At 38.2% G+C, this 11,485-nt stretch overlaps 2 protein-coding genes across 2 annotated transcripts; one reads left to right on the top strand and one right to left on the bottom strand.

Moving 5' to 3' along the window:
- Positions 1 to 4,638: 4,638 nt before the first annotated feature.
- Positions 4,639 to 5,346, bottom strand: LOC141702846 (uncharacterized). The gene is made up of 2 exons (XM_074506459.1): positions 5,304 to 5,346; positions 4,639 to 5,045 (listed from the first exon to the last, which is right to left on the bottom strand). Exons 1-2 carry the CDS (start codon positions 5,344 to 5,346, stop codon positions 4,639 to 4,641), a joined length of 450 nt encoding a protein of 149 aa, XP_074362560.1.
- Positions 5,347 to 10,704: 5,358 nt separating this feature from the next.
- Positions 10,705 to 11,040, top strand: LOC141702845 (putative mitochondrial protein AtMg01250). The gene has a single exon (XM_074506458.1). It carries the CDS (start codon positions 10,705 to 10,707, stop codon positions 11,038 to 11,040), a length of 336 nt encoding a protein of 111 aa, XP_074362559.1.
- The last annotated feature ends 445 nt before the right edge of the window (positions 11,041 to 11,485 follow it).

Genomic DNA, 11,485 nt, shown 5'->3' with positions numbered 1-11,485 from the left:
ATGTTCACCTGATGATCATTATTCTTAGTTTGTCATTGTGACTTGCTGAGCTAGTTAGCTCATTGGTGCGATGTTGTTTATGTTCTTTTCCCAGTTAAGAAGGAACTGGTTTGGTACCGAGGATCCCCAGTCCAGCGCGAGAGCTAGGGGTTTCAGGTTGATTGAGTTGAGCTAGTAGGCTTCTTTTGGAATAATTTAAGTTTGTAAAAGTTTGTAATATTGTTATTACTCAGCTCTGAGTTGGAATAGTTGTGATTCGAATGTTTGTAATATAAGTAAGTGTGTTTGGCTTGTGTGCATACTTTAACCTGTTGCGGTCCGCGGTAGTTGGTAAGTAGGATCACTGCATATTATTATTATTATCTTTGTTATTGTTATAAGCAAGTTATAATAGTGTGTGTGGACCCCAAACTTCTGACCCGGGTTTGGAGGGCACCACATCGGTTCTGCCAAGGTCTGACTGGTCTTCTAGGCATCTGTGATATGTATATAACAGGTTGCAAGGGTGAGCATAATCGCTCAGCAGTACCTACATATGAATAACAAGATAAAAACAGTAATGTAAACAGTTATAGGAACAGACTATAATTAATCCTTAAAAATAATTCTGCGCAAATAATTAATATCATAAATATTAATCAAAATCCTGCAGAAAATTATTAAAATTATTATAATAATCCAATTCACAATCTGTAACAAAAACAGAACAGGAATTAAACTAAACCAACACCCAACACGCTGCGAACGCGCCACAGAACCACAAACAGGGACGCAAATACAGGCGGCATCACCGCCTTCCACTACCACTCACACACCCACACTTAAACACACACACACTTAAACACGCACACATACACATATAAATATATACAAAAGTATATATATATAACAAGCCAAACAGGAAACAAGGAGGTCGCCGGAGAATCCGGCCGGAGAACTCACCGGAAAGGAGAGAAACCGAGCAAACCAGGGAAAGACAGAAGAGAAGAAAGAACGAGAGGAAAGAAGGATGGGAGAAAGAGAAGAGAAGAGATCGAGAGATTTTGACGAGAGAGAGAGAGAGAGAGAGAGAGAGAGAGAGAGAGAGAGAGAGAGAGAGGAGAGAGAGAGAGAGAGAGAGAGAGTCGAACCCGATAGAAACAAAGAGGGAACCAACCACAGCTACACGTGTCCTGAAAATATGGATACGTGTTAACTTCTTTTTATTAGAAATTAACACGTGTCTCGGGATACTCGAGTAACGAATATGTATCCTGAATACTGAAATTAACGAACCAAGTCACCTTTTAAAATAATTCGATAAATCACAATAATAGTTTTAAAATGTCATAAATATCCTGGAGTACATAAAAATGTAATTTTCACAATTTTAAAATAATTTTGAAATGCAGTTTATACCCGCTTTTAACAATTAAACGAAACAACGCGCGGGTGAAATTAATCCTGAAATTTTCCAAAATAATTTTAAAATTCTCAGAATATTATGAACTTAATAATATGAGCTTCGTGATTTTTGAAGAATTCTGGAATTAAATATGGATTTTACAAATAAACACAATCAGAAAATCTTTTAAGGATAAATAATTAGTGAAATATTGATTTCTCAATTTTATAAAATCCCAAAAATAATTATTGAAATTATAAAATTATAAAACCAACTTTAGAGTCATTCCAAGTATTTATGGAATTAAAACTGTAATAAAATTACTTTTACAAGCGAAACAAAACCATATAACACAATAATAAATCACAAAAATTATAACCTATTTATCAATAAATCACAGACACATAATAAACATCAACATACTGCTGCCAAATCCAATACACCTATTTTATTTAATTATTTATTCAGCTATTAAACTTTAAAATAATAATAAAATAATAGCAAATATACGAGTCGTTATATCATTTCCCCCTTAAAAAGATTTTATCCCCGGAAGCTGAGTTAGCTAAACAAATGAGGATATTTATCAAGCATGTCTGACTCTATTTCCCAAGTAGACTCTTCTACTCGAGGATTTCTCCACGGAACTTTCACTATGGAAATTGACTTAATCCTAAGGACTCTCTCTTTACGGTCTAAGATTTGGATTGGTTGTTCCACGTAGGACAAATCTGGCTGAAGCTCAATGGGTTCGTACTCTATAACTTGATTCGAATCAGGAACATAGGGCTTCAACATAGATACATGGAACACATTATGGATATGCTGTCACTGCGGCGATAACGCTGTCTCGTAGGCAACCTTTCCTACTTTCTTCAACACCTCAAATGGTCCTATAAATCTGGGGCTAAGTTTACCACTCTGGACAAATTACATTAACCCTTTCCAAGGTGATACCTTTAGTAACACTAGTGCTCCTATCTCAAAGTTCATATCCTTCATATGCAAGTCTGTATTCTTTCTCTGCCTATCTTGGGTTGCTTCTAACCTCATCCGAATCAATGCCACTGCATCTCTGGTTTGCTGAACCAACTCGGGGCCTAACACTTTCTTATCTCCTACTTCATCCCAATACAAAGGCGATCTACACATACGTCCATACAAAGCTTCGTAAGGCAGCATTCTCATGCTGGCATGGTAGCTGTTATTATAGAGAATTCAATCAAAGGTAAGTGTTCGTCCCAATTTCCTTTAAATCCAAAACACGAACTCTCAACATATCCTCTATGGTCTGAATTGTTCTCTCACTTTGACCGTCTTTCTGAGGATGATAGGCAGTGCTCATATTTAACTTAGTTCCTAAACATTCATGGAATTTGGTCCAGAACCTGGAATTGAATCTCGGGTCTCGATCTGACACTATAGACACAGGAACTCCATGCTTGGTCACTATCTCGTCCAAATATAACTTAACTAACTTTTCCAAAAAATACATTTCGTTGATCGGAAGAAAATGCGCTAACTTGGTCAACCTATCAATAATTACCCAAATAGCGTCGTGATTTGCTCTCGTCTTTGGCAATCCTACTACAAAATCCATTACAATCTATTCCCACTTCCACTGGGGAATCTCCAAAGCTTGTAACAATCCACTCGGTCGTTGATGTTCCGCTTTTACTATCTGGCACACGTGACATTTGCTAACCCAATTAGCAATATCCTTCTTCATTCCCGTCCACCAAAAGTTTTTCTTCAAGTCTTGGTACATCTTAGTGCTACCAGGGTGGATAGAAAACCTAGAGTTGTGCGTTTCGTGTAACACTTCATTCTTTAGTTCCACCACATTAGAAATCCAAATTTTAGAAGAAAATCTAAACAAAACTTGGTTATCCTTTTGGGTACACAACTCTTCTCCGGTCAATGTATCCAACTCTTGTTCCATAACTCCTTCTTGACACCTTTTGATCTTTTCTATCAACGTTGGTTGGAAGATAATCTCGTATAGTTGCTCCTGATTTCCACTTGGTACTCAAACTTCAATCTTCATCTTTTCTAAGTCTCTTGCTAGTTCGCCCGCAATTTGATCCACATTCAACTTTTCTTTCCTGCTCAAGGCATCAGCCACCACATTGGCTTTTCCTGGGTGATAATTAATTGAACAATCGTAGTCCTTGATCAATTCTAACCACCTTCTCTATCTCATGTTCAATGCCTTCTGCGTAAATATGTACTTTAAGCTCTTATGATCCGTGTAAATATCGCACTTCTCTCCATACAAGTAGTGATGCCACAACTTTAGAGCAAATACTATAGCTGCCAACTCAAGATCATGGACGGAATACTTCTGCTCGTGAGGCTTTAGTTGTCTGGAGGCATAGGCGATAACTTTGTCGTGTTGCATCAATACACAGCCTAAACCTTTCAAAGAAATATTGCTATAAATCACAAAGTTTCCCGTCTCATCTGGAAATGCTAGCACTGGAGCTGACACTAGTCTTCTTTTCAATTCCTGGAAACTTTCTTCACACTTTTCCATCCAAATGAACTTCTCATTCTTCCTGGTTAGTTTGGTTAATGAGGATGCAATCTTAGAGAAATCCTTTACAAACCTTCGGTAATATCCAGCTAATCCAAGAAAACTTCTTAATTTTGTCGGAGTCTTCGGTTGCTCCGACTTGGATACAGCTTCAATCTTTACAGGGTCTACCTTGATGCCTTTTTTACTTACCACATGTCCAAGAAACTGTACCTCTGTCAACCAAAACTCACACTTGGAGAACTTTGCATACAATTGCTTCTCTCTCAACCTCTGAAGGGCAATCCTTAGATGCGTTACGTGATCTTATGGAGTCTTTGAATGTATGAGGATGTCATCAATAAATACAATAACAAACTTATCCAAGTACTCCTTATATACTCGATTCATTAAATCCATAAAAGTCGTTGGCGCATTTGTCAATCCAAACGACATCACTAAGAACTCATAATGGCCATACCTTATTCTGAATGCAGTCTTGGGAATATCTTCGGACTTTATCTTCAGTTGGTGGTAGCCAGACCTTAAATTAATCTTTGAAAAATAACATGCCCCCTTAAGCTGATCAAATGGATCGTCGATGCGTGGAAAAAGATACTTGTTCTTTATTGTCAACTTGTTCAACTCTCTATAGTCAATGCACAATCTCATACTTCCATCCTTCTTTTTTCACGAATAACACTGGAGCGCCCTACGGAGAAACACTAGGCTGAATAACTCATTTATTCAATAGTTCCTGAAGTTGCTTGGCCAATTCTTTTATTTCCACTGGAGCCATTCTATATGGAGCTTTGGACACTGGTTCGGCTCCAGGTATCAAATCAATGGAGAACTTTATCTCTCGATCAGGTAGTAATCCTGGTAATTCCTCTGGAAAGACGTCGGGAAATTCTCTTACTATGGGAATCTCATCCAAGGTAGGGGTTTCTTTCTTCGTATCCACCACATGAGCCAAATACGCTTCACACCCTTGCCGCAATAATTTTTTTGCTTGTAATACTGGGAGGAACTTCTTGTCTTGCCTCTGCCCTTGGTAACTGATCCTCTTATTATCTGTGGTATACATAACAACTCTCTTTTTCTTGCAATCAATGTTTTCCTTATACAGAGACAACCAATCCATGCCTAAAATAACATCGAATTCTTCTAACTCAAAAGGTATTAGGTCGGCAGGGAAAGTGTATCCTGAAATCTCTATGGAGCACTTAGGACAGAATTGACTTACGGGAACTTTATCCTTATTAGCCACCTCTATGTTCAAAGGTTCATCTAAGGCTTCCAACATCAATTGCATTTTATTTACACAGTTCATAGATATAAAAGATTTGGACGCTCCCGAATCAAATAAAACGTTAACAGGTACAGAATTAAGAGAAAGCGTACCTGCAACTACATCGGAATCATGAGCCGGAGATTTCTTGGTCATCTTAAAGGTTCTAGCTCTAGCAATACTTGTTGCTGGTCCTTGGGACACGCTCCTTCCAACACTACCTTGGGTCACTGATTTGCAATTCCTAGCAATATGCCCCACTTTGCCGTAACTAAAACAAGTTACTCCTTGGGTCTCAGACTTCCACTCCGTGGAATAATGACCCTTCTGGCCACATTTAAAATAGTCGATATTTTCTGCACTGACCACTGTGCTTCTTTCCGCATGTCTTACAGTCGATCATCGGCTTGCTAAACCTTGTCGGGGTAGAACTAACTGAAGTGGTACTGGGCCTAGCCTGGGGGAAATTCTGTCTCCTGAACTTCCTATCATTATTCTTTCCAAACCGACGCTGAAAATTCTGACTTACTCCTCCTGATTCTGACCTAGCAGGTCCACTTTCAAACTTCCTTTTCTTCTCATCCTGCTCCTTAGCAGCTAACCTCTGGTCACTTTCTATCACTAAGGCAGCCTGAACTATTGAAGTATACGTCTTGAGTTGTAAGGCTACAACTACACTCCTTATCTCTGGCTTCAACCCTTGTTGAAACCGCTTCGCTCGCTGAGCTTCCGAACTCACATATTCTGGTGCTATACGGGCCAACTCCGTAAACTTTACTTCATACTCTGTGATACTCATGTCTCCTTGCTTCAACTTCAAAAACTCCATCTCCATCTGACTCTGGAGACAATCTGGAAAGTATTTCTCTAAGAACAGTTCTGTGAATTTGGTCCATGGGACAGGACCTTCTCCTTTTAATGCTCGTGTAGACTCCCACCAATAGTTTGAATCATTCTTCAGAAAATAACTAGCATAATCGGTCTTTAAATTTTCACTCACCTTGGTGAGTGCAAATGCCTTCTCCATTTCCTTCAACCATATCCCGGAAGCAACATGATCCACTTCACCTTTAAACTCTGGGGGTTTCACTTCCTGGAAAGACTTAAAACTAACAACCTGGTTTATCCCCCTCATCTCATGGTGTTGTTGGATTTGCAGCTGCTGCTGTTGGATTTGCTGTTGTTGTTGCTGTATGAACTGTTGTTACTGTTGTTGTTGTTGCTGCTGCAATTGTAGTTGCTGCTGCTGAAATTGCTATTGGGCCAGCTGAGTAGACTGTTGAAGCAACAAATCCATCAATTCACTCATGGAGGGATCCCCAGCAGATCCGTTATTGGGTTGAGAATTCTTCTTTAGTGGCATTTTCCTGAAACATAACAGTCATATATAAGAAAATGGATTGCTCCAAGCAGTTTATACATATGTATCAGGAGAGTGTTGCCACTAAGACAATATCCTCATCCTCGGTTTAATTGGATCCATCCTGAGTGAATGATCATAATCTAGAAATGCCAGCAATAGAAGCAATAATAATAGTAACAACAATAATAACAACGCACAAGTATATAAAAACTGAACAACAGAATAAAGCAATTACTATACAATAACCAACAGAAATCCAACTGATACAATTGAAATCCAACTGAAAAGAAACCATCCAAATACTCATCAAAACTAGCTGTCATAGCAGCCTCCGCCTACTACAACTATCATAACATAATGTACATATATAAAGAAAACAACTACAGAACTCCTGGAAGCCAACTCTGAGCTCTGTATCTCTTTGCTGTAATCCTGGTCTAACCACTGCCACTGCCACCAATAGAACCTAACTCAAACACCAACCAGTTCACCAGGTCCTGATACTGAATGGCTCTAAGCTCTGAGTTAATAAAATGGTCAATGGATCTAGCCCTCTCAACAACAGTCTGGGTCAAAGATCGCACACGGGCATGCACATCAGGGGAAGGGGCAGGGATGCCCTGGAAAGGTCCAACTGGTATCTGGTCAAGCTGAGCAGCCAGCACCGGACTCTGCTCTCTAATGAAATATCTATCCACCGCTTGGTGAACATGTTAGGAAATCGGGGAAGAGGTACCGCTAGGGCAAAGGGAGGAACTAGAGGTCTCGAAGAGGAAAAACTAGGACCACAACCGGGAGGAAAATCCCTAACAGAAGACACAGACCTACGTACCCAGCGAGGACGGACACTAGGTCCAGGGATATCCCTCGGTACGAAGGAAGGAACTGGTGGGGGATGCATAGGAATCTCCTCAGCTACGACATCCATGGTCCTCTCGGAGTCAGAGCTATCCAAGTCTGATAGGTTCTCCCGGGATGGAGAACTAGAGACCACAATAGGCCACTGCTAACAGAATAAATATACAGGAAACACACAACAAGGTCAAGAAAATTCTATCAAAATATTAATAGATGCCAGGGTAACACTGTCGGAACCCTCGACTGACTCTAAGGGTTTTCTCCTCTATATCAATTGCTGACTCACACCTTAAGACACAATTCTATACCTTTTTAACTCAATCCCTAACCTGAATCAGGGACTTGAACCTGTAGCTCTGATACCAACTGTGACGGCCTCAACCCCGGGGTCAGGAGTTGACCTCACCAAACACAATTAACAGAAATATAAACAACAAGATTATCATTAAAATATACTAACTCGACCCCGACCAAGATCCGATCTAGGTTCAAGTATGATCCAGGCTACACATTATTACAAACCATTTATTCAAAAGTCTGACACACACTAACTTATTCAGCAACTCATCAGACCGCACGTGGCCTGATACTAACTACCTCTGAGGAGCCAGGTCCTGAAGGGGCTGAAACTCAATTCTGCCAAGGGTCGATTGGTCTTCTAGGCATTTGCGATATATATAACAGGTTGCAAGGGTGAGCATAATCGCTCAGCAGTACCAACATATGAATAACAAGATAAAAATAGTAATATAAACAGTTATAGGAACATAACTATAATTAACATGAAATCTGTAATCTGTAAATCATTTCGAACAGCAGTATGTAAAGAAAAGCTGAGATAACTGGATATCAATGACCAGCATGCTCAAAACAAACGTAGTAGTGTGCTGCGTAAGTACCAGAGTCCAATTTTAGCATGTTATTCACATCTATAAAACCACTGTATCAAATACTTATACCCTTACAGGAATCACAAAGCCAAATCAGATACGTAACGGATATGTGAAGACAGCTGATCAGGCTATCAATACCAGACGGCTCTAACTGACATCCCATTTACCTGTTCCGGAACTCAGAGACTAGATAGGTCTCTGACCTGCTGGACTAATCGGTTATATAATACGCGCAACCGAATTAGCCTCTTACGCCACCTCAGTAGGCCTACTCTGGCCCCTATGTGTCCCATATCTGATCGTTTTATCCAGTTTTCAAAACACTTGTACCTATCTCATTTCAAAATCATTCATTTAACAACACACATGGGAAATCTAGTTCACAAATCATTTCATTCGAGATAGGTACCTTTCGAAGTTACTTTTCCCCAAAACAGGTTTAAAACAACGATTTATAATTATAAGGGATACGTAACTTAAAACGTTTTATGTTCCTTTACGAGGTTAAAATAACATTTTATTCATACGTTCTTAACCATAAAAGAATGGTTAGGGTACTTGCCTTGCAACGCTTTCAGAAACCCTAAGTAGCTTTTACGCTGACTTCGATCCTGGCGATACTCTACTGGGATCTACAATAACAGAATACCCTAGTCAGTTATACCGACATGCTTGATATCCTCGAACCCTAATAGCCCAACTTGATAACCCGACTCGTATAGTACTTATACACGTAATCACATAGTCACATAGTCCGCATACAAATAGGGGTAATACACTTCGTATTATATAGTACATTTCTCGTATTTAAAATAAATTTTTAGAAAATTTTGGCAGCAACTCTTTTGTTTATAAGCCTACCTGTTGATCACAATCGACGTCAAAATATACAACAAACAACAATCCATAATTCATAATTCCACAACACAAGTCCAAATCATTTACACACGAAATTTATTATACGACTTATTTTATTTATTTATAAAATTTAGGACGCAGAATAAATTCATCACCGCCCACCGTCCGCTCGTAAAAAGTCATCGCGGACGGCGGCAAAATTTCGCGGGTACCCGATTAATTCTCGGGTTTCCAACGTAAAACTTCGCCGATTAATCCTTAAAAATAATTTTGCGCGAATAATTAATATCATAAATATTAATCAAAATCCTGCAGAAAATTATTAAAATTATTAAAATAATCCAATTCACAATCTGTAACAAAAACAGAACAGGAATCAAACTAAACCAGCAGCCAACACGCGCGAACGCGCCACAGAACCACAAACAGGGACGCAAACACATGCGGCATCGCCGCCTTCCGCCACCACTCACACACTCACACTTAAACACACACACACTTAAACACACACAGCATACACATATATATATATACACAAAAGTATATATATAACAAGCCAAACAGGAAATAAGGAGGTCGCCGGAGAATCCAGCCGTAAAACTCACTGGAAAGGCGAGAAACCGAGCAAACCGGGGAAAGACAGAAGAGAAGAAAGAACGAGAGGAAAGAAGGATGAGAGATAGCGAAGAGAAAGAGATCGAAAGATTTTGACGAGAGAGAGAGACTGAGATTTGCAGTCGAACCCGATAGAAACAAAGAGGGAACCAACCACAACTACACCACCCTGAAAAGATGGATACGTGTTAACTTCTTTTTATTAGAAGTTAACACATGTCCCGGAATACTCGAGTACTGAATATGTATCCCGAATACTGAAATTAACGAACCAAGTCACCTTTTAAAATAATTCGATAAATCATAATAATAGTTTTAAAATGTCTGAAATATCCCGAGTACATAAAAACGTAATTTTTACAATTTTAAAATAATTTCTGAAATGTATTTTATACCCGCTTTAACAATTAAACGAAACAACGCACGGGTGAAATTAATCCCGAAAATTTCTAAAATAATTTTAAAATTCTCAAAATATTATGAATTTAATAAAATATGAGTTTCGTGATTTTTAAAGAATTCTGAAATTAAATATGGATTTTACAAATAACACAATCAGAAAATTATTTAAGGATAAATATTTAGTGAAATATTGATTTCTCAATTTTATAAAATCCCAAAAATAATTATTGAAATTATAAAATTATGAAACCAATTTTATAGTGAATCTAAATATTTATGAAATTAAAACTGTAATAAAATCATTTTTACAAGCGAAACAAAACCATATAACTCAATAATAAATCACAAAAATTCCAACTTATTTACCAATAAATCACAGACACATAATAAACATCAACACACTGCTGCCAAATCCAATACACCTATTTTATTTAATTATTTATTCAATTATTACACTTTAAAATAATAATAAAATAATAGCAAATATATGAGTCGTTATAACTAGTGTGCGGATGGATTCAATGGATGGATGATTTCTTTAAGACAATTAGGTTGTCTGTTTTAGTTAATGGATCCCCTACTTCAGAATTTAAGATGTCAAATGGAGTAAGGCAGGGAGATCCTTTATCACCTATGCTCTTCAATCTTGCTGGAGAGGTTATAAATAAGTTACTTATCAAGGCTAATGAGATTGGATTGATTGAGGGTGTGCAGTTGAGTAAAGGGATTAAGTATATCACACACTTGCAATTTGCTGATGATACTATAGTGTTCTTACAAGTAAATGCAAAATCAATTTGGGGAATTAAGAAAGTGCTTCAATGCTTTCAGTTGCTTTCTGGATTGAGAATCATTTTTTAAAAGTTACATATATTCTTGTCATATGCCAGAAAGAGACTTGAATTATTTTGCTAAGTTATTGGGTTGTAAAGTTGGTTCCTGGCCTTTAGTTTTTTTAGGGAGTCAAATTGGTATTAGTCCAAGGAAAGTTGTCTTCTGGAAACCTCTTATAGAGAATTTAAAGAAAAGCTAGCAAGTTGAAGGAGGGATAGTTTAAATCAGGCTGGCAGGTTGTCCTAGGTCAAATCAACCATTAACAGCCTTCCAACCTATTCATTTGCCTTATATAAAGTCCCATTGGGAGTTTTTCATCAATTAGAGAATATTATAAGGGACTTCTTCTGGGGAAGTCAGTCGGGGTTGGAGGAAACAAATTACAGGAAGATGCACTTGAAGGCTTGGAATGACTTATGTAAGTCAAAGAAAAACGGTGGTTTGGGTTTAGCTTCCCTACAGCAGAGAAATA

Source organism: Apium graveolens, unplaced genomic scaffold, assembly GCF_009905375.1.
Source record: "Apium graveolens cultivar Ventura unplaced genomic scaffold, ASM990537v1 ctg5801, whole genome shotgun sequence".
Classification (NCBI taxonomy): domain Eukaryota; kingdom Viridiplantae; phylum Streptophyta; class Magnoliopsida; order Apiales; family Apiaceae; genus Apium; species Apium graveolens.
The sequence above is the reverse complement of the archived record's forward strand: the minus strand, read 5'-3'. Positions and strand labels throughout refer to the sequence as shown.

Bases quoted from the DNA above. Each gene is read 5' to 3' on its own strand.
- LOC141702845 (XM_074506458.1), top strand. From the start codon at position 10,705: ATGGATGATTTCTTTAAGACAATTAGGTTGTCTGTTTTAGTTAATGGA.
- LOC141702846 (XM_074506459.1), bottom strand. From the start codon at position 5,346: ATGACCAAGAAATCTCCGGCTCATGATTCCGATGTAGTTGCAG. The intron at 5,046-5,303 runs GTACGCTTTCTC...ATGTTATTTTAG, and splicing joins TGATTCCGATGTAGTTGCAG to GCATGGATTGGTTGTCTCTG.